This window comes from Gallus gallus, chromosome 3 (genome assembly GCF_016699485.2).
Source record: "Gallus gallus isolate bGalGal1 chromosome 3, bGalGal1.mat.broiler.GRCg7b, whole genome shotgun sequence".
In the NCBI taxonomy this organism is placed as follows: Eukaryota; Metazoa; Chordata; class Aves; order Galliformes; family Phasianidae; genus Gallus; species Gallus gallus.
The window spans coordinates 15,626,136-15,652,602 of NC_052534.1; the positions used below are offsets into that span (position 1 = coordinate 15,626,136).

General features: G+C 42.1%; 1 protein-coding gene across 11 annotated transcripts in view; it reads left to right on the forward strand.

Moving 5' to 3' along the window:
• TTBK1 (tau tubulin kinase 1) overlaps positions 1-26,467 on the forward strand; it is a 101,237-nt gene that overhangs the window by 53,399 nt on the left and 21,371 nt on the right. For 10 of the 11 annotated variants that reach the window (XM_025148590.3, XM_040696929.2, XM_040696928.2 and 7 more), the window contains 6 exons: positions 1,865-1,957; positions 2,666-2,791; positions 10,584-10,738; positions 11,581-11,800; positions 14,590-14,765; positions 17,665-18,223. In XM_025148590.3, the coding sequence (XP_025004358.2) occupies positions 1,865-1,957; positions 2,666-2,791; positions 10,584-10,738; positions 11,581-11,800; positions 14,590-14,765; positions 17,665-18,223 (1,329 nt within the window). Of the gene's footprint in view, positions 1-1,864; positions 1,958-2,665; positions 2,792-10,583; positions 10,739-11,580; positions 11,801-14,589; positions 14,766-17,664; positions 18,224-25,542; positions 25,567-26,467 lie in introns of all 11 variants that reach the window. The other variant, NM_001199439.3, reaches the window with a different exon arrangement.

The following is a 26,467-nucleotide window of genomic DNA, read 5'->3' on the forward strand; positions in this document are numbered from 1 at the left end:
TGCTGTCGCTTTTTGAGACGGTGTGTTTGTAAATGTAAATTGGTATTGAATACGTTAATATTCAGCATTGTTAGTTTTAATCATTGCAGTATTCTATACGTGGCAAAAGTCGTCTTGGAGTTTTTGCTTGCAGTCTTGTTATAACAGACTGAGTCAATGGCTCAGCCATTTGTGGACCTATAATAAATATATCTAGCAGGATGCTGTTACCTAGAAAGAGAATTTTTTTTTTTTTTTTTTTACCTTATCCTCTGCCCTCATCATAAGCACCATATTCCCATACTTTTTCCCATATTGATCCTGGCACTTGTTGGATGCATCTGTGAGCCTATTAAACTTTCATATGAAAGAGTACTTGCTATGCACAGACATACATATGTGTGTATGTGTTTTACGTATACATGTATCAGCACACACGTATATATAGAAACATGGGGGGGGGGGGGGGGGGAACAAAAACCAGCACAACCCTACTGCTTTAGTTTTCTGCTTGCAAAGGAGTCCTACAAATGCCTGAGCTGGTGCAAACTGAAGTATGTCATCTTTGAGGCATGTAATCTTTCCTGATTCTCATTTTTCTAGTATGTGATGTATTTGTGATAGAGGGCCATACTGAAAACAAAGTTCCCCATAATTAGAAAATAAATAAAGATAAAGCTTGTTCCAAATAGTTTACTCTGGGCTCCTGGGGGATGTGATTCCCCAGATTCCTTTGATATGCTAGGGAATTCTATTCCTACTTACAGAGTACTTCTGTAAGTAGCATGGCCCAGTGCTCACTATTCTTAGAGTCTCTTTGTAGCTACCTGTGAATTCCCTAAGTTTGAAAATGAGAGGGAGGAATGAACAGCTGAACTTTCAGAAAAGCTTTAGCAAAAATAGTTGTTTTTTTCTGAGAATAGGTCTTAAAAATCCAAAATATCTTACTTCTGAAACACCATCCCTCTGGTAAGGAAGAAAGGTCTGAGTTGTGGTGAGCCTCAGACTGGTGTTAATTTTGCTTTCTTCTGTCCCTTAGCAGTTGTCTGAATGTGGCTTTATTAAAAATGAGTCTGTAGGATGACCTGTGACATATGAGGAAGATTCAGGTTGTTTTACGAAAAGAAGTTACTGGCTATAAGATGTCATTCATTGTCAGAGGTGGAAAGTGCGATATAGGGTGGGCAGTTGGATGCCATAATGAAGTCCTTCTGTCTTCTGGTGGATACTGATAAAACGGAAGGGTAATTTTTTGAAAAGCTGGATAGTGTCAGCCGTAGTTGGCACAGCTGAAGTTATATTTAGACACAAAAATTGCTGCTTAATGCATGCTATTCTGAGAAATCATGTTCTGGATATTGTATGTTGAGCGCCAAAAACGAATTCCTGTGCTTTATGTTTCAGTTTCCTATTTGCCAGGCCAGGAGGAGGATGGTATGGGGAGGATCTGTAAATTATTGTGATGCTTGATTATGAGTGTTTTAAAAAAAAGCCCTCAAGTAAATGCTGTCTCGTGAAGAGTTTGAATGGTACTTTACTTAAAAACAATGATAAAGAAGACTTTCTCTGCACTGTTTGTTTTCTTTACCTAGGCTGTTCTATATCCTGTTAATAAATATTCTGTATGCTAAGTGAAGGAGAGTCCTATGGAAAACTGTTCCCCAATGTATTCAAAAGTAATACAAATTAGGTTATTCAGGTGACTGTGTTGACATTGCCCAGTTTGATAAATGCTTGATTTTGCATCATAAACCTTTAATCGTGTAATGGGAAGTATGACTTCTCTCCCTGCTTTTTAAAATGAGGTAGCTCATCTGGAGAGCACATCTGGACCACTGAGCAGCATGGAACTTTGCTCCTCAGTCTTCGTCTCTCTTTTCTCCAGGAGATGGGTAGACATGATGATCTGTGGTCCCTCTTCTACATGTTGGTGGAGTTTGCAGTTGGTCAGCTTCCATGGAGAAAGATCAAAGATAAGGTAAGAAGCTTAGCACCTGTGCTCGAGACAGGATGCTACCTTTTTGTTAATATCACTCTTATTATTCCTGTTTTTCAGCATAGTGCTGCTTTTTGCTGAAGTAAAGCCAGAGCCTCTTTTTCATCAGATCTTGCTGCAGGATGCTAACCTGTTTTTGCATTCTGTCACACACCACAGAGTGGAATTTGCTTTATTTGGGATGCACGTTGTTAATCATATTGGATCAAGCAATTTTGAGTATGTTCTTGCAAGGCAAATAACAAAAGTGAAAAGGCTGAATATGAGCTGTCCTTTTTACAAAAAAAAAAAGCAGAGTGTCTAGAAAGGAGGAAGGATAACATGGAACACAAGCCAAATGGGAATTGCAACTGGAAAATTGAGTAACTGTTCATGTTACGATGAAAATAATTCATGCTTGAGAACCAAGTCCCTGGAAAGAAATATGTGATCTGTGCAGAAGGTTCTGCTAAAGGGACAGCTTCTGAAGAGTGTTTCTGACTTAGGATTCTCCTTCGGCCTTTTCCTGCAGTGATCTACCTCCCTGTACTAGGGACATCAACACAGAAGTGTCTAGACAAAATGCTGTTTCTACAAATCAGCTGTGTTCCAGGAATGACAAGACTGGATAGTGTTTCAGGAATTGTAAGACAGAGGAAGTATGAATGTGATGCAATGATTCTTGGCTCTGAGATATTTTATGTTTTCCAGGAGCAAGTTGGCATGATAAAAGAAAAGTATGAACATCGGATGCTGTTAAAACACATGCCTTCAGAGTTCCACCTTTTTCTGGATCATATAGCAAGCCTAGACTACTTCACCAAGCCAGACTATCAGGTAGGAGCCTGTCTTTGTTACCATGCAAAAGCACGACACATTGGATTGGTATTTGCTTTTTCTAATTTTTTCACCCGTATGTTTATATCTGACTGATGAACACCTTTCCTAGAACCAGGAGGAAAGAATTCTTCAGTTCTGTACCATTCTTCAGTGTCTCAAAAGTTTCTTCTCCTTCTTGCCCACTCAATCCAAAATAATCCCTTTACTCCAAAACAGAAAGCTTTTCCCAAAACAGCAGTTTTCATTAAAACACAAAGGTTGTGAGATAGTCCAAGCATGGCAAAATTTTAGTGCAGCTTGTCAAAGTCTGCGAAGAGCCTGTGCCAACAGCTGAATGGTGTACACCAACCCTTTTAGTTTCTTGCAGATCTATGTGGGCCTTAACTCTTATCATCTTTCTTTAATATTCATCTTAACATTTTTTTCTCCCGTGCAGTGTTTGCTATTAGCTTGTATGTGATCAATTACAGTAGTTAACTAAAACAGTGTACCTGAAGCAGCTTGACTCTGTTTCCCTTTTTTATCACAACGCTTTGCTCTCCACATTAAAGCCAAAGCGATGAAAACAATATTTTATTAGCAAGCCTGTGCAGTCTTATGTGAGTGACTGCTCCTGTTGACAGTGCCTGAGGTGAGTGGGAAGATGTGCTTTTGTATGTTAGCTATGTATTTGTTCAGCATAGCAACCACAACTCTTTTTTTTTTAATAGCTTTATTTGGGAATAAAAAACAGATACCTTCTGGATAGTACAGCGGAAGTGTAAATTTGCAGGTGGGGAGCTGAAGAGGGGTGATGGTGGACTGAGAAGAGGCTGAGGAAGCTGGATTTCTTTAGATCAGAGAGGCATACAGCAAGAGGCAGTAAGTACAAGTTACATCTAGGGATATTGGGTTTAGTTCTAGGGGAAAAATCAGAATGAGGGTTGTTATGTATGGATCAGATACCTAGAGAATCTCCATCCTTAGAGATTTCCAAACGTCAACTGAACCAAGACCCTGAGGCATCAGATCTGACTTTGTAATTAGCCCCGTTTTGAGCAGATGGCTGGATTAGTGATCTTCAAAGCTCCTTTTGAACCTATATCCACCTATCGTCCTATTCCAGTGTAAGATAATTGTACTGTATTGAAGAGCCATCCTTGAGATAGAAATGAAAGGGGATTTTTCCAGACAATTTTAGTGCACTGCAAATCATGAACAGCTTTTTCTCAGTTGGGGATTTGTCTTGAAGCTGTGAATTGCCTCTTTGCCCTCAGCTTCTTGCAGATGCAGCTCTGGGAGGAAGCCTGCAAAAAGAACTCTCCACAACAATCTGGCACCTGCAGCTCAGCACTGAACAGTGATTCTTCTAGCTTGACTGGAAACATAATCCAACCAGCAAATTCTCCAGACATCTCAGCTTCAGAGATGTCCTTTACATTCTTTTATCTGGTTTTATTACTGAGAATTTATTACTGAAAATTTATTACTGAGAAAAAGCGTATCAGATGGCATCTGAATTTGATACCATTAGCAGGCTCTCAAAGAAGTTAAGGAAATGAGGGAAAGATGCCTATTCAGATATGAAGTCATGGTTTATTTAAAATTTGGAATGATCAGAAATAAGGAAACAGAATAAAATATGTATGAATATAGTTTAAAGTTACTGTTTCTCTCCTTAGCTGTTGAATATATTTCAATTTAAGGTATACATACTAATCACCAGGTGAGGATCAGGATTCTGAAGGCTATCCAGTAGCTGGACAGGTTTGGTTTTGTAGCTATTCAGTTCTGGTCAGTCTCCAAGTTAGTCTCTGAGAGAAATTTCTGTGAAAGTCCAATTGCTTTGATTGAAGATTATGTTTTTCTGGCCTTATAGGATGACCTCAGCAGTACTGGGTGTTGGAAGATAAAAGAATGAACATTCAGTGATTTTTTTTTTTTTCCAGAAAACTCTCCAAACTTGAGGATCAGGGACCTTTGAGGCTTAAGAGTCACCCCATCCAAATGTGTCTGTTTCTTGTAGTCCTTAATGAATCTGTGTTCCATCAACTTGTCCTGTCTCATCCTGAACTTATGTAAACCTTTAACATCCACCATGTTGTGTGACAGAAGGGATCCACGGCTTAAGTGCTTTCTGCATGAAGGGCTACTTCCTTGTGCTTGTTCTAAACTTGCCACCTGCTAGTTGCAAGTGCCTTTTTTAAGACACTTTACATCTTGGACATATCTGTGAACACTGGATCCCTACCTCCTCTCCCAGGTCTTGTAAACCTCCATGCTGTAGCTCTGCAATTACTCTTATTCCCACTCTGAAGGATTCAAAACTATTTAGTTGCACAGAAGGAAACCTTTCCACATCTTTGATCCTTCTCCAAACCTTTTCTGCTTATACGTTTTTGAGGTGGGAAATTGCCAGCATTGCATGTTCAAGATGTACATAGCCCACACAGTGATAAACTGAGTTATGATGTTCTATTCCATTCCTAAGCCTTTCTTACATTCTGTCTGATAGAGTGTCGATGCAGTTTTGATGCCTCCCATCTCCTGTACCAAGTAAAGCTTTTTCAGTAGCATGAAGTTCTGGTAGAATCCTTCCTCTCGCCTCCATCATTTTGAAGTGGGGAATGATGCATTAACTCTGTGTGTGAGCCTCCAATTACCAGATCATTCTGTCTGCTCCCTCCTCCTTCACTGTCTGAAAGCTGATGTATTGTTTCTCTGCCTTCTGCTGATGTATGTCTACTGGCTTTACAGAATGCTGCATATCATAGGATGCTTTTGGCTTTATTAAGAGGCCAAGCCAAACATGGATGTAGAAAGAGCCATATGGGGTCAGTCCCACTTTTCTTGACCTTCTGTAACTGAAGAGACATGCATGGGGCTTGACTGCTTCTGTGTGCTCCTTGCTCTCAGTTGTCCATTCTGTGAAGTCTACAGTCTTTATCTTCAGCTTAGCTGCTCTCAGTATCTGGAATTGTCTATGTAGGCAAATGCCAGCAGGAAGGGGAGGGTGGTAAAATATACCTATAGCCCTCACCACCATCCTGCAGCATACGTGAAGGAAAAAGCAAATGCATCTGCTATTCATGGATGATTTTTATCACCATCATAGGAAAGATGTTTTAGGGGTGGAGGGCTATGTGGATACTTCGTATCAGTGATCCTTGCTTGTTTGTTTTTTCCATACCATTTTTTCTCCATATTGTTGGGTTTCTATTGAGGGGGAAAAAAAAAAGAGAAACTTACACTAGTTGCCTCACGGCTGTATTTCTCTCCCTCCAACCACCCCTTAACCTAACTTTCAGCTTTTTGTCTATGTGAATTCTTCTAGCTCTGTAATTTTCCTCCCCATGCCTTTGTCCCTATGTGATGTGTTTTTCTCTGTGTGTTAGCCAACATGTTTGTCTCCCTTTGCCTTAACCACACACACACACACTTCTGTCTTCTTCCCTGCAAGTGCTGAGTGCTGTCTGCACCTCCAGACCATGCACTTAAGCAACTGCTCCCACACACAGATAAAAATCCTCTTTTCATGTACCCAGCACTACTATAATTCTTGCCACTTCCTATTTTAGCACCTAGCCAGGGAACCTTTCTCACCTTGAAGGGAAATGTTGTCCCATCTGAGTTTTTCTGGGGAAGTTCTGTCCTGCTTTAGCCGGGCCTGGCTGAAGAGGGAGCCTCAGGATAGACCACTCTGTCATATGAGGTATGCAAAGAGTAGCAGAGAGCCCTCTCCCACTGTCCATGTTTCTCATACAGCCTGGCAGAGTGCTAGATCCAACTGAGAAAGTGGACTCTACCTCTAAGGACAGCATCTGCAGAGGCCTTCAGGTAGGAAACAACTGCTATGGTCATGGAGAGGACCAGTCTCGGATGGAGACTGCTACACTCTCTTTCTGTCTTTCCATTATATACAGTCTGTTGTGACTATATGGTAAATACAGATTGCAGGCTGAGATATACATCTGTTCAAAAGGGAAATATTTCTCTAAACACTGGAGAAAGGTACAATTAAATTTGCAGTTGCCTCAGTAAGAACATCCAAAGTGAGGTGAAAGTCTGACAACAAAGATGGAGGTAGTCAGGAAAAGCAAGTTTCTTTGTTGACTTCTCTCTGATCTGACCTTGAAACTGTATCTGATTTCAAGGTTCGCAATACTTTGAGTAGGGATTGGACTAGGTAATTGTCTGAAATCCCTTGCAAATCAAACATCAGTTGAATTTCAGTCTTCTGTATGTGTAGCATCTCCTGCTGGAGGCTTTTCTTGCGCTTCTTATCTGAAATCCAGCATAACCGAGGGATCACTTGTCATCTTCCTTCTGGTTAGCAGAAAGAAATTCAGTGTGGGAGGCTTGCAGTGACTGTGGAGGCTACTCTGATTCCTGGTGGTATCTTGCATGCAGGCAGAAGAACCCTAGATACAGTAACTCTTTGCATGACTTCTGAAAGCAGTGGTTAGAAAAGAATGGTTCCATTGGAAATGACCTACAGAGGTCATAAAGTCCAACTGCTTTGGATAGCTTCAGAGCTATCCAAAATTAACATACTAGTAAGAGCATTATCCATAAGCCTCTTGATCATTGACTGGGGTATCAGTAGTTGAGGCTGATATGGTGTCTGACCACTCTCATGGTACAGAAGTGCTTCCTATTGCTCAGTCTGACTTTGCCCTGGTGCAGCTCTGTGCTGTTTCTGTTCTGCTATTGGTTCCCAGGAGCAGAGCCTGGCATCTCCCTCTGCTTCCCCTCCTTGGGGAGCTGCAGGGAGCAGTGAGGTCACCTCTTCGCTTCCTCTTCCGCAGACTGTGCAACCTGAATGTCCTCAGCCTCTCCTCATAGGGTATGCCTTCCCATTATGTAAGCAGCTTTCTTGCCCTCCTCTAAGTTCTTTCAAGGGCCTTAACAGCCTGTTCATATTGTGGAGCCCAGAGCTGCACACAGTATTTAAGGTGAAGCCGAACCAATCCTAAATAGTGAGAGAATCACCTCTTTTGAGGTTGGTGTTGAAACTGTGCTGTGCCCTCTACTTTCCTGCTGATAAAGCTTTGACCTTTCTTCAGGAATAGAAAGGGTTTAGAGAAGGCTGAGAGTGATCAGCACGACCATGGAACAGCTTTAGAATAATGACAGCTAAGGAAACCAGTATTGGGAAAAAGAAAAAAAAAAAAGAAAAAAAAAACCATCAACAAAACTATTGGAAGTGCAGTAGGTGCCTGTAAAATCCCAAATAGCCTGCAAAGTCATTTGCAACTTTTAGCAAAAGAGGTTATAGCAGAAAGTAACAAAAGTTCTGGCTCAGCTGGGGCCTTGAAGGTGTGAGGAAATTTTAAGAATTCACTCCTGCTTTTAGCATGTGATTTCTTACTTCAGACTGCTTCAGTATCAAAGCAATAGAAGGTGAGAAAAGTGGTACCAGTTCTTAAGTGGCTTCAAAAAGTGCCAGTCCCTGACGCTGACATGTACATCACAAATAGTCAGGAATGTGGTAAAGACCCCGGGGTTAGAGGACAGATGAGCAAGAGTGATCTAATGCTAGTTGGTGTGGCTTTTATAAGGGCAGTCTGCCTGCTGATGTGTAGAGTTCTTGGAAGGAGTTTTTGAGCCTGGGGGCAAAGGCTCTATAAATCATGTTTTGATAGTAATTTCTAAAAGACATTGGGCAAACCTTACTAGGTTCCTAGTCAAGCTAAGCTCACTGGAGATAGCAGGGAAGCTGCTCAAATGAATAAACAGTTAACAAATGAGAAGTGAAAAGCTATTTAAAGGAGGGTACTGGTGTAATTAACAGAGCCCTGAGTTTGAACCAGGTACTTCCATATGGTCAGAAAATCATTTGGAAAAGAGAGTAAATACCAAAGTGGTGAGTGTCACTTATGCATACTAGTAAGTTGTGCTAAATAACAAAGAAAAACTGTTGACTTAATGGAAATGAATGGGTAAGAAAATAGCAGATGAAATTCAATGTAGGCAAATGTCTCATATTGTGTGTGTAGAAAAGGAATCTGAATCTAAACTCTGTGATGGGCTTCGTCTTGGCATTAGAATAGACTCTTCTGGGAGAGCTTATATTCAGTGCTCAGTAACGCTCAGAAAGCAAACAAAACCATAAGAATAATTCCAAATACTATTAGAAGATAAACATGTGAAGCTGTGTGATGCATATTTCTGAAGTACTGTTTATAGTTCCATACCTGAATCATAACAAAGATAAACTGGAATCAGGAAAAGTGTAGGGAGGGTAACGAGGAAGCTACAGATATATCGACTTCTAGATACTGAAAGATTAAGTAGACTAGGACAGCACATTCTGCAAATGAGAGGACTGACATGTACATGACATCTTTAAAATCAAAAGTAGAAGTGCAAAAACTTGCTTTCTGCTTTTTCTGACATGAAAATGAGAAACTGCCATATGAAGTTAGCAGATGGCAAATTTAAATGAGCAAAACAAATAGTTCACGTCATTGGTGAATCCTCTGCCATAAGATATGTATAGTCCAGGAGCTTATGTACCCAATAAGTAGTGGAGCAGATTCATGAGAAGATGTCCAAGGTTACTAAATACCAGAAATGCATTTACTAAAAAGCAAGACTGACTCTTTATTTACCTAAGTTCAGTTTTGAGCAAGTTCCAGTCAACAGCAGCAGCACAAGTCCGGTGTCTCTCAAAGGTGAAAGGAAGTATCATGAGATGAGGCTAACAGAAACGCAATCCTATCATATTTAACTGTCACAACATTAAAATTCCTTTCTGAGCAAAGGAGCTACTACATCTGCCATGTCACATCCAGTCTGTCTCTTCTCTCTCAAGAGGTGTTACCTGTCCCTTGGTTTGACAGTTAGCTCTGAGAATTCTCTTTCTCAAATGCAGTGCCACTACAGGAGTTGAGCTACAGTGATCATTTGCTTCTGGGCCACAAAGGAAAAAGATGACTTAACTGAAAGCTGCAGATGGGATTTTTTTTTTGCAGTGAGCCAAAGGTAGTAAGAAATGGCAAATTCTCATTGCCTTCATGCAGAATGTTTCCTGATCATGCTGCTAAAAACAACTGAAATTGAAATGTGAAGAAATAGGTATTTAATCTATGGTAATGTTTATTCATGTCCTAGCATTGACGTCACATTTCCCTGGGTAATGCATTGCTGCACAGAGCACTTTGCCATTAGCTTCTTTTTTCTCCTGAAGAAATCGGTTCTCAGAAGTGAACAAGCATAAAGTGCGTGAGCATGTACGTTTGTACCTGCAGTCTTTTAAAGAAAATAATTTAGTCACTTTCACTGTTTGCTTGTTTGCTTTCTGCAGCCCAGTGTGGTTGTCGCCACTGTGCATAAGCATATCACTGAGCTCCTGCCTAAGCTGCGTCTAAACCAGACACTTCAGCAAGTCTGCATTCTTGAACTGGAGCTTTGCTGTTGTGTCCATGTCTTCTGGTGGGCCTTGAGCCCTGTGTATCATAGGTACCATTTTGCATATGTCTAGTCTACAGGAGCGCCGAGCTGAAATTAAGGCTTTATATTTAGAGTAACCAACCAACTACAAGGTTTAACAAGATCAGTGTCAAAATTACATGCGCCACTGTGGTAGATTTAAAGAAATTTCAGTTACCAAGCCAAAAACTGCCTAGGAAACAGCTGGTGTGATTTTGTGACATTTGCTTTTCATTTCTTGGTACCTTCTACAGGCAAGATGGAGACTCAAGATGCACTTGATCCTCATCATCATAGTTCATTATCTTTTTTTGTGTGAAAGCTTCTCTCAGCCAACTTATTTGTAGAATAAACTGTTTTGGTAAATTTATTCCAGCTAATCATGTCCGTGTTTGAGAACAGTATGAAAGAAAGAGGCATCACTGAAAATGAAGCTTTTGACTGGGAGAAGGCTGGTACAGATATCTTGTTGTCCACTAGCACTTCTACTCCACCACAGCAAAACACCAGGCAAACAGCAGCCATGTTTGGGTGAGTACTGCAGTCACGCCAGTCAGACTGTGGGCATGCTCACTAACATGTTCACTACTGAAAGATTCAAAGGCTGTTGTGATCCTGGCAGTTAGGAACTACATGGCATGATTTGACTTCAGGCATATTAGCAGAAAATTAGTAGAAAACACATTTTCTACTTCGGATGAGTCTGTCGGTTGAAGTTACGTTAGGAAATGCCTTTGACTGGGATTAATGAAACCTATATGCCATACTGTATTTCACACACACAGCTGAGGCTTCTCTAAGAGTGCTTGCAGAAAGGCAGTTGCCCTGCTGTAGAATGGGTTTCTGGTGTAGAGCTGAACTCATCAGAGTGCATGCTGCCCAACCTACTTCATGGTTCCCCAACCCTCACAGGGTGTTTCATTTGCTGGTGCAGCAGTCCATGAAACTTGTTGCCCAGAGTTGGAAGTCAGTCTAAATGGTGAGTTGCAGTCTGTTCTGGCGCTTTTGAAGGAGTATGAATCCACAGTAATATTACTGAGGATAAAAACTATGAAGCCTATTAAGCCTCATTGTCTCATGGAAAGATAGAGGGTTATTAAGCTAAGTACTGTGTAATGTGCACTCCTGGGAACTTCAGAACAAGTTTGCAGCCTGGGAACTGAATGTCCCAAAATGCTTTCACAGATCCCTCCCATTGTGTTTGTGACTGTATACTAGGTGGAATCTTTCTGATCTGTTTCATATTGTGATTTCTGGTTTTTTTTTTCCAACCAGAAATACACTTAAAAACTACTAAGGAATTTCTATGGAGCAGTATGATAGGCCATGTTCTTTAATTACTATTAATATTACCTTTCTTGTTTTTTCTGTAGGGTGGTTAATGTCACTCCAGTACCAGGAGATTTGCTTCGTGAGAACACTGAGGATGTCCTACAGGGTGAACATCTAAGTGATCAAGAGAATGCTCCTCCCATCCTGTCAGGCCGGCCAGCAGAAGGTCTTGGCCAGACGCCAAACACCGCTTTCAACGAAGCTGAAGTTTGGGAAGAGACAGATGTGAATCGCAACAAACTCAGGATCAGCATCAGCAAAGTAAAGAACACATATTTATTTCTTGTGGCTTCTGCTCTCAGGGCAATGAATTCACAGACTGCTATAAGCAACCTGGATCCACTGCTGTAACATCCTACGTAGTACAGAATAAACAGCACCAGGAATTTCTCTGTGGAAATGGGGAATGACAGTTTTTTCAGAGTGGAAGCCATTGGAAATAATTTGGATCTTTATGGAAAATAGATTGTGAGCCCAACAATGCTAGAGTGAATCGTTCATGTAATCACTACATTGTGATGTAGCATCTTGGTACTTCAGGCAGTGGTGTTCTAGTCCTTGAGTAGCTGATACAGTATCAGAAATGTCCCAGTTTTGGAAATGATAAGTCAACATTTTACTGCATCCCAATCTCTCGGGCAAATAAATTCGATCTGAGATGCCTTATTGTCCTAGATCTTGATTCATCACTGGTTGAATTTGTCTTCCAGTTGTTTAACTGTCCTTTCCAAGGGGTAGCACAGTCTATGAATGGCATATGGATTCATGCTTGTTAAGAGAAAACAGACTCATTACTTAATATTTTTGTATTTTTGCATTTCAAGGTCGTTTTAGGCTTTGTAGCCTACATTACATGTACACTGCAATTGATTTTCCTTATAATCTTTAGGCTATTTTTTCAGTTCTTTCTTGTAGAAGTGTTGGGATGATGAATTTGTTGTGTTATTTGAGGGTTTACCAGTTCATTTGTTTATTAGATCAATTTACGTATTGTAAGTAAACTAGCATTTGTTGTGTTGATCTCAATTCTTATTTCAAAATCAGAATATCACATGGCATGACACCAAATACAAACAAAATCTGTCACCAGAGAAACCTGCATTGGCAGGCAAGCTGCCAGTTAGTAGATGAACGTTGGCACACTAGCATTAAGTTCATGGTTAAGCTACCAACCTGCTGGGCCTGCCCAGAATTCACTTTAGTCTATACACAGACACAAAGTTAATCCTTTTTTCAGCCCTTCCTATGGATAGCTATGCTATCCTGAATCTTATTAGGAAAGATTATTTTAAGACCAGAAAGCCGCTCACCTAACTTAATGTTCTCCAGTGCGTCCAATTTGGATCAACATGTTATTTGCATGAAACATTACCTGAAGAGTTCCTCAATACTGAGAATTATAAATTAAGTTCAAATCACTTCTTCATCTGTCTCTGGTAAATTATATGTGTGCATTTGCAGAAGTTCTCATCTGAAGGCACATGGAATAAAAGAGCTTGATAGAGCGAGGCTTTTCTTTTTCCACAACTTACAAAAACAAAAAAGATCATTTCACAGAAATCCTGGTAATTCCTATCTGTTCTTTTGTTCTTTAGAACCACCAGGTGCCTTGATGCTCTTTGGTCAGACCAAGATGCGTACAGAGGAGTCCTAACTGTCCTTTCCTCATGCTAGTTGTATGTCATGTCTAGGTACTCAGTGCTATCATTCACAAGGCTGTCATAACAGCAACTAGAGGCAGGAGAGGTTTCTACAAGATCCACAGCATGACCAGGTGACTCTCCTGCTAAGGGCTGTGCTATTTCTAATCAGTTTAGTGGCAGAGGAGTTCAGAGGAGTCAGCGTGACAATGAGCACTTTAGTTCTGACAAGCTCAGTGGCTACACAGCAGTCAATAAAACAGAGCCCAGGATATTATGCTTTCCAAAGCAGAAGTCTGGCCTTTCTGTCAGCAAGGGTTATCTTTAGTCTGACTCTTGCCTGTACTTTCTCTCTGCTAGGGCTGTTCTCTTTGCTTTGATTGTTCCCTGATAAAGAGTCAATTTTCATTGAAGTCACAATCACCACAAGGAGAAACAAAAGAGGCTGCAGATTTGATCTGTAGGGATGAAGCTTCACCTCTCCTTGCAATCTCAGGCATACTGTGTGTCTTTCAGAATGACATAGGCAGCTGGTTTGTAAAGCACCTTTCTCTTCCCAGCTTCAACATCCTTTGTTTTCCAGTTTTGTGGAACTAGAATTAACTCTCGCTGTCCCTATCCGGCTCTTTGTTTTTAGGCAATGAGTACATCTTACTGTCTTTTTTTTCTTCCCAATACTTTCCCAGGATGTACTAGGGAGAATCATTTTTCTCTGTTCACATAGTTCAAATCTTGTTCTGTCTCATTTCTCTCATGTCTCTGCCAAGGGTAGTTTCCTTGCTTGGTGTCACAGAGAAGGGTTTTTCTTTTGCTGTTGGATCAAAGTTCTTGTTCTTTTTTGGTTGTTTTTTTTTCCAGAAGCTTTTTCTTTCTCTCTTGCACTTTCTCCCAGTTCTCTGCTCTTGGATCTCGCCAAATTGCTTGTTGTCCTACATGTACAACATCAGTATTTTGTTCCTCCCCCAAAGGTATTTGTCACCATGCTTGAAATTAAGAATTGACTTAGTTATATCGTGTCCATCCAAAGCAGAAGTATATATATTCAACATAATGCACGGATATAAGCAAAAATGTAGCTTTCATGCATGTTTGCTTTGGCTCTTGGACACCACAGATTAACAGAATTTGTGTTTGCAGTAGTTTAGTCCATGATAATTCCAGAGTAATTGAAAGACAAAGGCCATCTTGTAGAAGTGCTTAAATATTTGAATTGATTTAAAATCCATTCCTTGTTTTAATACTGGATAATTGCCGGGGCTTGTGGGCCCTTGTGTTACTTCACAGGTTGTTTCTGTAGATTGTGAAAACGCAGCTGAAACTGTATCCTGGAAGAATGCACAGAGCAACAGTGAAGGATGGGAAATCAAAGTTTGTGATTGGTTTTCAAAATTCTCTGTTTATTCCCTGCAGACTCAGTGCATGGTGGAAGAAGATCAGAGAAATGGGGTCTGCCCCAGCTCCCCTGTCCGAGTGCCTCCAGAGTCCCCTACCGCACAAGCGCGCTCCCTAAGATATCGCCGTGTGAACAGCCCTGAGTCGGAACGCCTCTCTACAGCTGATGGCAAAGCAGATCTACATGAAAGAAGGTTTGCTTATCCTCTGTAACCTCCTGCTACTTGTAGCGGTGCCTTGATTGACTGTTGAGGCCAACCTGATCATTAGATAAATGGGCACTGAAAGGTCCTTTCTAGGTGGAGGAGTCAGTGCCTGTGGGCTTTGTGACCTTTGTGATGAGATGTTCTTGTCTGTCAGTAAAGCCAGTTAGTGGGAAGGGTTCCTGGGTGGGAATAATTCCACAGGTAAAGAGTGGGACTTTTGTCAGAGAAAAAGCAAAGTATTAGATCATAGATGAAGTTAATAGTCCTGAAGCTTTTTGCTGACCTTAGGTAGGAGGGAAGAATGGATCTAGTTAGGATATATACAGAGATGCTTGTATTTTAAGAGCTAGCTGACAGATTCTCATCTGGTGAGTTTCATTATTTCATTTGTCCAGAGTTGTGGTGGAAGCCCCATCCCTGGAGACAACCGAGGTCAGGCTGGATGGGGCTCTGAGCACCTGATGGAACTGTAGGTGTCCCCGTTCAGTGCAGGGGAGCTGGACTAGATGGCCTTCAAGGATCCCTTCCAACTCAAATGATTCCATGAGGATTATTTTTCAATAATAATAGTCACCATCCTCATCATTTTCAGCATATAACATTGCATTTGCTTGCATTTGCAAAGTATGCATTGCATGCAGAAGGCAGAGCCTGATTTTGAGGCTTGTAGGAGTACTTATCTCAGATCCACAGTGAAGAAATGGCCAAGAAGCACAGAATAATAAAAATAATTAAAATAAGCACTTTAAAGTATTGTGTGCTGAGAAGTGCAAGTTATGAGATATAGGCCTCTGATACTGATAACCCTCTTCATACTCTTTGTTACTCCCTCTTCCTCTTACAATTGAAAGTCAGGACATGGACTGTGGTTACAGATCTTACTGACAAAGTGATCCCTGTAAAACAGGTAGGAAAGAGATAAGCCTTCTTCTCTGTCAGAGAAAATCTAGCAGAGTTCAGCTAGGAAGAAGAGTCACAGGGAGGCGCAGGCTGGAAATGAGGCAGGATCTAAAAGAACAAGAGAGAGGATGAGCCCCTAGTATTACCTCCAGTTTGTTGGGTACTGGTTTATTCTGGACAGATGGAGGAAGCTGTAATACTTGTCTGTATTTCAGAAATGATTGTATGTGTTACTATTAATAATTTGGAGATTGAAAAGCAAATCTTGGTTCTGGTTAACTTCTTTCTTTTCTTGTCCTCTTTAAAATAAGGAGGGAAAAAAGCTATTTGTAATAGTCAGGAGCACTACTCTTATACATTCACTGACAGGTTTTAACTCCTTCCTCTATTTCTCCTATTCTTCCCTATCTTTTCAGCATCATGCTATCTTAATGTAGGAAATGTGTAATACCCAGGAGGCGTCCTTTCCTGCTGTCCTCTTCCCTCAGCCCATATTTTTAAAACAAAAATCTTTTTGTCATCTTCCAAGTAACCTCTCTCAGTGTGGTACAAGTATGGTCCCTCTCTGCCACACAGTCTTCTATTTATTCTTGTCTCTCCTTTTCACAGCAGAGACATGACTTGCAGCACTTCCTCTGTATTCCTGGAGTAAATTCTTCTACTCCAGGAATCTCTGCTGGGGAAAGGAGAGAGACATTGATTAAATACCATCAGCTACTTTTTTTTTTTTTCATAAGAGCTCATTAAAATGCAATTTTTGATGCACATGCAGTGTGTGAGGGCTACTGTTCAGTCTTACCTTGTCTAAGTCTTCCCTGTTCACAGTAATATACTTTGCTTTTAAGTATTTAACAAAAGCACCCTTACTTCTTTCAGATCCATCAGATGGTTTATGCTGATTTTTTTGTTTTCACATACTTCTTTCTCTATATCAGCCCTTGGTTCACCACCTTCCCTGTATCCTCTTTTCTTCATCAAAAATTGCTCATTTTGACTTATAATTCCTTTTGTCTCATCTCTGACCTTTCATTGTGCCAAAGACACCCAGCTCTGCTTAGTAACCCTCACCCTGTGGTCAGTCACCTTTGTGTTTTCCCTTGAAGATTCTTCCCAGAAGAGCACACAAGGCTTCTGTATGGTCCTTGTTGAAATCACTTTGTAAAAAAAATACTGCAAGTGTCTTTTTCTGGGCATCAGACATTGTGACTGTGCAACAAGCTGCCAACCTCTGCAGTAGTCAGAACCGAATAGGGAGGGAAAGGAAGCAGCAGGTGCAGGCCAAATGGGAAGCATGGACCATAACACTGTGGAACAGAAAGACAGAAGTGCCTCTGACTTTTCCAGCTGAGATGATGCCAAGGTTGTTGGGGCACAGGGAGCTTCCAGGGCTTGTTTGAAAGGTATTTCTGCATGGCTGCATAAGTTGATGCTATTTAGATTGTGAGTCACTGAACATTATACTGCCCTTTGTCGATGCGTATGTGACATGTTTCCTTCCTGCTCCTTCAAATTATTTTGAGGTCACCTACGCCTTTGTAACATTTCAGTGAGATTCCTGCTGTATTCAAAGAGCTCTTGTAGCCACCAGAGACCTCAGTGGCCACCTTAGAGAGCACAGTGCAACTGAAGGAGCCCAGCAATGACATTATGTCAGACAGTAGATTTAAGATTAAAGATTTTTTTTTTTTTTTCACAAACCAGTAGCAATTCCTAATGGGGAAGGAGTATTTTGATGTTGTGGAGGAAAACTGCTTGTCAGCTATAAGGAAGAAATTTGATGAAATTGGTGGCTGTCATACAGAATTACTTTAGGAGGAGTGTCTCTCTGCTACTATAGGTTCTAAGTAAATGTTTTTGCCTAAGCCCATCTTTCTAAAGTATACCAAGAAGTGAGCGAGGGCTGTAGAGTTCTTTTCTCAGCTCGTATGCTCTCTAACTTTAACCACAAACATGATGTATTTTTAATAGCTTTGTGTTCTGTCTTTAGATCACGAATGGATTTGCCTGGCTCTCCATCACGGCTTGTGTGCTCCTCCCAGCCAGCCCAGATGCTGTCCATTGACACTGGCCAAGTTGACCGGCAGGCAAGTGGTAGGATGGATGTGTCTGCTTCAGTGGAACATGAAGCCCTCAGCAATGCTTTCCGCTCAGTGCCGCTTGCGGAGGAGGAGGACTTTGATAGCAAGGAGTGGGTTATCATTGATAAGGAGACAGAACTGAAGGACTTTCATCCAGGTGCTGAGCCAAGCACCTCTGGCACCACAGATGAGGAGCCTGAGGAGCTAAGACCTATAGAAGATGGTGAGGAGAGGAGGCGCTTGGGGGCAGATGCTGCAGTCAGGCCGAAGACTCATGATGGGCGAAGTCGGGGTATGCAGCCTGTGACTGAGGAGGACAGTTCCCACAGACATGAAGGACCTTCTCAAACAGTATCTGACAGTAAACATGAACAGCAGACAGGAAGTCCAGCCCACTCCCCCCTACACTCAGCACCAGCTATCCGACAAAGGAGACGAGAATCTGAACCTACTGGTCCTCAGAGACAGGTAAGATCCTTACTCTGTTCTGTATCTCATTGCCTAGCGTAGCAAAATCATCGTCTTGGGAAGCCTTAGCTATGCTGGAGGGATCTGTGCTTCCACGCATGGATGCTCTTGTGAAACTTTCTGACAATACTTGCAGAAGTTGTGAACACCTTAGAGGTGCTCCCTATAGCTGATGGTGTTGTCCACTACTAAGGGCACGTTGTCGTCAAGATATTTTAGCAATTTTGGCACAGATACAAGAGGTGAGCACATTTCTGGTTATGGACATCTTTAATAAGTCCTCTTATTATTATCCCTCAGTGATATCTTAATAACTGCTTAGTTGTGTGGAGGTGTTACTAGCACATTTCCTCACAGTTTCTCAGCAGCAGTATCAGCAGCAATACGTTACAAGAGTATGCTGCCTAATGTAATCCTACATCATGGGTAGGCCTGCAGCAATGCATAGCATAAAGTAACTCCCTGAAATTAAACTTCTTTTGAATACCTAATAAAATCTCAGAGTAATCACCACATATACACCTCATCAACCTTACTTCAGTGATCAGCATTGTTGTTGTCAGGCATATTTAACTCACAGAAATGTCATTAGCTACTGTATTTTTTTTCCAAACAGTTGTAGAGGGCTTCATTCATTTGGTTTGTTTGTTTTTTCCCTGTGGTCCTCTGAAGACATGAAGAAGTTCAGTTTTTAGTAAAAGGTAATATCTTTTATTAGATTACCTGGAGAAACATGATATACTGTTAGCTCAGATTACCTGTGTCATATCTAGTCTTCATTTCTCAGACATTCAGAAGAAGGCTGTCCCAATACTGTAGAGTGTTAATTGCAAAAAAAAAAAGAAAAGAAAAGAAAACAACAATAAAATGGCTCCTGAGAGCTGAAATTTGTATGCTAGTGAAGATCTATCATGCACGTGCAATCCATAAGTGAAGGAAACAACAGGCGAGTCTTGGACCATGTTGCAGAAATACCCTCTCGTGGTAGGTGCCTTTGCAGTCTTGTTTGCCTTTGGAAGATGGTAGCTCCATTTTACATTCCTTCTTGGCCTTGGTCTCTAAGGAAGTGTTCGCGAGATTGGATCCTTCTGCACAGACCCTGCCCAGATTCTGTTCATCTCTGGATCCCAGAGAGTAATTAAAAAAAAAAAATAAAAAGGTGGAGGTGTTTGCTGTAAAAAGCCAATATTTGGAATGACCTAGATGTCTGGAGATTGCATAGGCAGGACCAGCAAAGTTGAAAGAGCTTCTGTGTGAATTTGTTCTGTACCCTTATTAAACTGATCAGTGCAAGATGCTCATAATGCAATGAGTGTGGCACAAACCAGCTGGTAAGAATCAGCAGGGATGCTTCACTGGCATATTTTACATAGCTAAAAAAGGCTGAAGTAAGGATACTAAGTGCTGTGTGAAATGACTGAGGGAGTTGGGTATGATGCAGCATGAAGGCTGCTTAGCGCAGCACAATGATGCTTTAAAAAAGGTCACCATGACAGGCAAAAAAAGAAAATTCACTTCCTCTCATTAAATAAAGATAATGTGGTTGTGGGTGGTCACTTAATGTATCAGACACCCTTGGTTCTCCAGCAGTCTGTGCCTTTCTTTGTTCTTCAGTTCTGAAATACTCCTTGGTTACTACTGAGCCCAGCTTTTTATGTAGTTGGACCAACACTGGACTTGTTTCAGTGCCTGGGGTTTACTTATGCTTCCTTTGATGTCTGGATCCTTCAGTTGCCTCTACATACACAGCTTCAAAATTTACTCATATTTTTCAATTTCATCACCAAACCAACTACTAATTCTCTAAGGAAAAATAACTTGGTGCATGAAGGAAAGAAGGAGCCTCTTCTTTGGTACTGCAAAGCTGGAGACACAGATGATGAGAGCTGTAAACAGTTCCCCAGGGGCTTTGTTTATGAAAATACCAAGGGCCTCCTCACTGTCAGTGTTCTCTGCAGCTCAGGCTTGGGTTTCTTCTAGGTTTGCATGAAACTATGATTTGATAATGTATTCCTGATTTAATGCTTTCTTCTGTTCCTCCAGTATACGCCATTACTGGCAAAAAGCCAGTAACCTCTTGATTATCACAGAATCATAGGATAGGTGAGGTTGGGCCATCCAGTCCCATCTGCGTCTCCAGGGTGGGTAAATGATACCAGGTTACTCAGGACTGTGTCCAGTCCAGGATATCTGTGGATGGGGGCATCACAGCCTCTCTGTCTATTTCCTCTTGTCCTTTCACTGGGCATCACTAAGAAGAGTTTGGCTGCATCTTCTTTCTCCTGTCAGGTGTTCACATACACTGATAAGGTCCTCCCTGAGCCTCGTATTCTTCAGGCTAAAAAGCCTAAGCTCTCTCCATTTTTTTTGCTCCAGTGATGGATGCTCCAGCCCCTTCATCATTCACTGGACTATCTTTAATAGCTTTATGTGTCTCTCATATGGGAAGCTTAGAATTGGACCCAATGCTCTAGGTGTGGCCACACCAGCACTGAGAAGAAGGCAATAGTCATCACCCTCCATCTGCTTGGAACATTCCTAATACAGCGTAGGAGGCAGTTAGCCTTTTCTGCAGCAAGAGCACATTGATGGTTCATGTTCAACTTGGTGTCCACCAGGATCCCCAGGTACTTCTCTACCAAACTGCTATCAACTGAGTGTGCAATCTGTCTAATCATGTAGATCACTAATGAAGATTCTCTAATATTATCCCCTGGGCTACATCACCGGTGACTGGAAGTTCAGATAGTTTTCAGTCCAGCTCAGTGTCTACTTATCTCGCTTCTTCATCATTTTGTCTATGAGGATGTTTTGGAGACAGTGTCAAAAACCTTGCTGAAGTTGAGATAAGCAACCTTCCCCTTTCTTTCTTCACCCAGTGAGCCAGTGATCTCATCACAGAAATCTATCAGGTTCATGAGGAAGGATTCAGCCTTCGTATATCTGTGCTGTTGCGTCCCAGTTACCTTTTTCTTAACGTGTGTAGAAATAGCTTCCAGGAGGATTTGCTCCACAACCTTTCCAAGCTGACCAGAGTGCCGTTTCTCAAGTTGTCCTCATCTACAGCTGTTTGTTCAAATGTTTGAATCTGTTGTAAGAAATACTGCAAGTGTGAGGGAAGGTGGTGTCCTTCTGAAACTGTGGTGTGTGAGGGAGCACAATATGAATGAATGGTGCTGTGGGCAAAATGAAGTATAGAAGAGGCTTTTAGTTGCCTGGGAGAATTTCTGGCTCAGGAAATTATTTAAGAGATGTGTGGATGTGGCACTAAGGGACATGGTGTAGTGATGGGACTCAGTAGATCGTATTAATGATTGGACTTGATATTGAAAGTGTTTCCCACCCTAGATGATTCTGTAATTCTCTATTCTCATATTTTAGGTATCTCCTATTTTTAAACGATAATGAGACAGCTGCAACAGAGCATAGACTCAGGGGAAGTGCTGGTATAGAAGCAGAACAGGACTGTCATGAAACCGTATCCAGTTCAAGCCCTTCTGTCTGTGTACCACTTAGTGAAGCACTGGGCATACAATAAGCTATTCAACAGAGCGTTTAGGTTCATTAATATATGAATTTTAATAACTTAGTAACAGATCTATGCTTATGTCTGCACGCGAACATGCAAATGAAGCTGTAGAAATAGCTAAAAATGTGTAGAAAGATCTTGAACTAACACTTCTGTTTACACATTAATTCTGGTGCAAGGTTTCTGATATTTTTGAAAAGTGTTTTTGTCCACACTTAGCAATATCATTTAAAAATTTGTCAAGTTCTTAAATATGCTCACTAAATTCACTGATACTTGACAAAGACAGCAAGTTGCTTCTGTCTTCTGCATTGGGAAGAAATACAAACATTCACACATTTAAAAGTTTTAGCCGTTGCTTCTGCCCATAGGTCTGCACACATGAGTATTTCTTGACTCTGAATCTCCTTTGCTGCCAGAGCAACTGGTGTTCTAGAAAATGTTTTGAGACTTCTCTTCCTAAAACATTCCTGCCTAAGTGGTGTTCCATCTAAGAAATAAAAAATGTGAAGCAACACTGGGAGATTGAATCAACTTTTCCTTACCTATTCTTGGATATATTCTGCAGAGTTCACAGGGTACTATGCTTACACTGTGCCTTGCAATCCCATCTCCTGGAGCCAGGAGTTTATCCTTTAGTTAAGATCTCAATGTAAGGTCCACTGATGTATTTCCTCACCAACTTAGCTGTGTTGTTAGAATTGTTCTTTATAAAATCCTGCTTGGTACTATGTTAGGTCTCTTTTCTCCTGCAGCCAACCTCCCACAGCCAGGACAATACCACAGATGGACTTTCTTAAAGTTGTCCATGTCTTGACCCTAAGAAATCAGCAGTTGTGAAACTTAGAAACTCTTCTCAGTCGTATCCCACCCTTGGCATCTTTGCTGAGAGATCTCACAAGTGTGCTCAGCATGAAGACTTATGTTGGCAGTAACATGGATAAGACAGGAGGCAGTTAGAACACATTGGGCTGCCTGGGCCAGCTTCACCTGGGAGCCCAACTTTATCTGTTGTCACTGACTTTATTCTGTAAAAATTTGTGCTGAAACCATCACTGAGCCAAGAAAATTCTCTGTTCTGGTATTGAGTCCAGTGCCCTCATGCTCTTGAACCTCATCATCACCTTGTTTGAGGGATGCAGTAGTTGTGATGTTGCCTGGTGTCCTTGGGAGCAGCCTGTCCTTGCTGGTGACCCCTGTGTGCTGCTGCTTTCCTTCACTGATTTGAGGTTGTGGCAATTATTATTCAGAAACAGGCACAGATACATGGGAGAGGACTGTCTCACAAAACAGGGATCTAGCATTTGAGGTGATCTGTATTCCCTTTATGAATCATGTGTTGTAGTGTCCTGGGTTGCCCCTGGGTCTGTTACCTGAAGTTTCATTTGATTTGCGCTGGGGACTGAAAGCTGAGCAGGACGTTTTCTGGATTACATTTTGAGCTCTTTGACCACAGACCCTGGAGCAGTGATGAGGGAAATCCTTAGCACTCCCAGAGTACAGGAGGCAGCAGAAGGAGATGACAGAAACTACCGCCTCGCTGGCTCTGAGACAGAGAGCTGGGTTGAAAGAGCCAAGCAATGAGCTGAAGCAGAACAGCAGGCTATCAGATTCACAACACTGAGCAGAAGAGGTAGGCCAAGGAAAGAAAGCAGCAAGGAAATGAGGTATGAATAGGTGCTGTGTGTCTTGCTTTCCTTTTCATTCTACAGCAACATCTGTGGGCTACCCTGTGGGACCATTTCTCCATAGTGAGCAATGGGCATTTGCAGAAAATTGCTAATTACATTTAATGTATTATTCTAAGTCTGTTGAGCAATGTCAACACCACGTTTCTCTGGGACTTTGCATGAGAGGTGTCACACTGCTCCTGTCCAAACAGAACAGGATAGGGCTGATGGAGGGTGGTCCAGCCTGACTGCTGCCAAGGGCAAAGAGATGAAGAGGGGCAGCACCTCCAGCTTTGACTGTGTAATTCAAGCAATTGGGACATCAATTAATGTAAGTGGCATGTTTGTAACCTCAGCTTCTGCCAGGAGGCAGCAATATCTGAGTTTGCTTGGTGGTGAGGCGTTGAAATTTACCCCTTTGCGGCCTGGGCAAGGTCTTTGGTTCTGTGCTGTAGAGGAAATCCATCGAGATAGTTGGAGTGATCCTTTTATTAGCTGAGAAGGCTTTACCGTGTTGGTATGATACATACAGTGGAAATCATACTGTATGCTTAGCGTGGAGCAGATAATAATTATAAGAATTCCATGTACATATTTGTGCAGCCTGCAAACAGTATACCCAGGACTGAATTTGTATGCCATCTATGCAAAGAAGAGATGATTGTCCTTTTCCAAAATTAGAGCTGCTGTCTAGAGTTTGTCTCAGATACTGAGTGACAGCATTATACATTATCATTATCTGAGAGTCTGATCTATGCAGTGACATGCAGTACATTTAGGACTGTGAATAATTGCTTTTCACGTTTAATGCCCACCACAAGCTTGAGTAGTTTTCAGATTCTTATGAAGATAAGATATCAGCCTCAAAACACTGCAAAGATATTGAAGGTGACAGAAAAGATATGAGGCTGGATGAAGTTCAGTTCTTCTCCTCATATAATTTGCAAGAGCAACATCTCTAGTCAGCTAAGGAGAATAGTGTTGCCTTATGAAAATAGAATATTGCCTTTTCACATTTCCTGGTTGTACTTTGAAACCTGCAGAGATTTCTTGAAAATAAATGCAGTACGAGGAAGGGGATGAATTTGAAAGGAAACGTGCAATTCCAGGAAAAATTGTCTGTTTTGGAAATGCAGGTTTGGAAACCCCTGTGAAAGCACTAGTTTCATTGCACAGATAGAAAGGAGAGGAAGAGCTTAGCATCTTCAGGGTGAAGAGTCTGAAATCATTCCCGTGCTGCCTCTCTCTCCCATTCAGTGCTTAGAGGGAAGGTAGGGACTGCGATCTCATCCTGATGCAAACTCAGACGCTGCCCTCTGTGAGTATACCTTCCTTCCTTCTCTGGCCATCCCAGGATCACAGAAGCAGAAAAGGGACCTAAGAGTACATCTTCTCCTCATCCTCTCCTGTGGCTCTATGTTTTCAGTTTCTTACCGAACGATTATCACACGCTGCCTTGCCTTTCCAGCTGCTGCCTCTGCTTACCAAAACTGGAAGCATTAACACTCCCCCTGCAGGTACTGAGTAGAAGGCAGGAATGTCAGCGTGAGAAAAGGGAACTCCACTAACAGCTTTCAGAGCGGCCTTTGCAAATCCCGGGAGTGAGTTTTAATAAGATGCACTGAAGGAGTCCTTGAGAATCTCTCACTATTAAATACATATAATTATTTGTGCACTGTTTCACCTTTTCTTTCATACACACGGTTTCCAAGCGTGTTCAGAGTTTGCCTGTTGTCTATATGCAGGATGTATGACTAGCCTAATGACGTATCAAATAGGTGATGCCAGAGTGGTGAGGCATGTGGCCTGAAGAGACATTTCCAGTAGCCAGAGGAGGGGACAGATACAGCAAGCCTGACACTGCTGGTGTCACTCGCGGTCGCATGTGGCTGGGGAGAGCATGCCAGGCCCCCATAATTGCAGGCTCCCGTGGTACCCACGGGATCCCTAGGAATTTGTAGGCACAGAGCAGTGAGTTAGCCCAATGTAGAGCAAAAGCATTTTTCGTCCGCCAGCGAAGATATCTGCAGCATGCGCATCACAAACCAGGGGCGAGTCAAGTCTTTGCCTGACACCTTTTCCTCCACTCTTCTTGGTCTTTTTCAGTTGGAGGAGGACAGGCCTTCTCAGCACTCCCTCCCGAGGTACAGCCCCCTGAGAAGACTGGCGTCCTCCGTTTTCTCCTCCTCAACCCTGGAGACAGAACACTACCCTCACGTTGGTGGCACTTTCATACAGCGCAGCCGTTCAGCGGAGAGCAGCCCCGTGCGCATGCCCCACCGCAGGCACATGCCCCCCACGGCAGGAAACCACAGACTCATGCCTTCCGTCCTCCGCATTTCCAGGTCCCAGCTCCAGCAGGTGTGGGCCCGCTTCACACACAAAACATAGCCTGTTCAGGGAAGCAGCAGCCTCCATAATGCAATAATAGATCCCACCTGCCCACAATGTGTCACCACTTAATGCAATATTGAATCCCAGACAACACTGGCCTAAGGTACTGTAACTTCCAAAGCCCCCGCAACCAGACCCCACAGAGACTGAAAACATCCGCCTTTCTAAACCTCCCAGCAACCTGGGCAAGGGGCTGCAGCACGGCTGAAGATGAGAACGCACATGGTGAACGTGTGATGTGTTAAAGAGGTGGATGCCAGGGCTCATCTCAGAGACTCACTTGTGTGTCCTGCAGCGGGGTAGGAAGTGCAGGGCTGCCTCACTGAACACACGCGATCAAGCCACAAACATTGTCCAATTATGACTGGAGCGAAGAGACCATGGAGGTATCAGCAAGCGTTGCCTTCCCCATGCAAATCTGTTCGAGCATCTTTGTTGGTATCTTGCACCGGGCCACATCTGTAGGCAGTTTTACTCCATCTAGACGTAGGTAGACTCCCACTGGAAGCTCGCCTGAGGCAGGACCTCAGGATTTGTCCCTCTTGTGGAGTTACGATCATGTATCTCTTTGTTGCTTTGCCTTTGGAAATCCCCATGCTTTTCTTGTGATTTTGTTTCCATACAGAGACTGCATTTTTTCTGTCTCTCTGG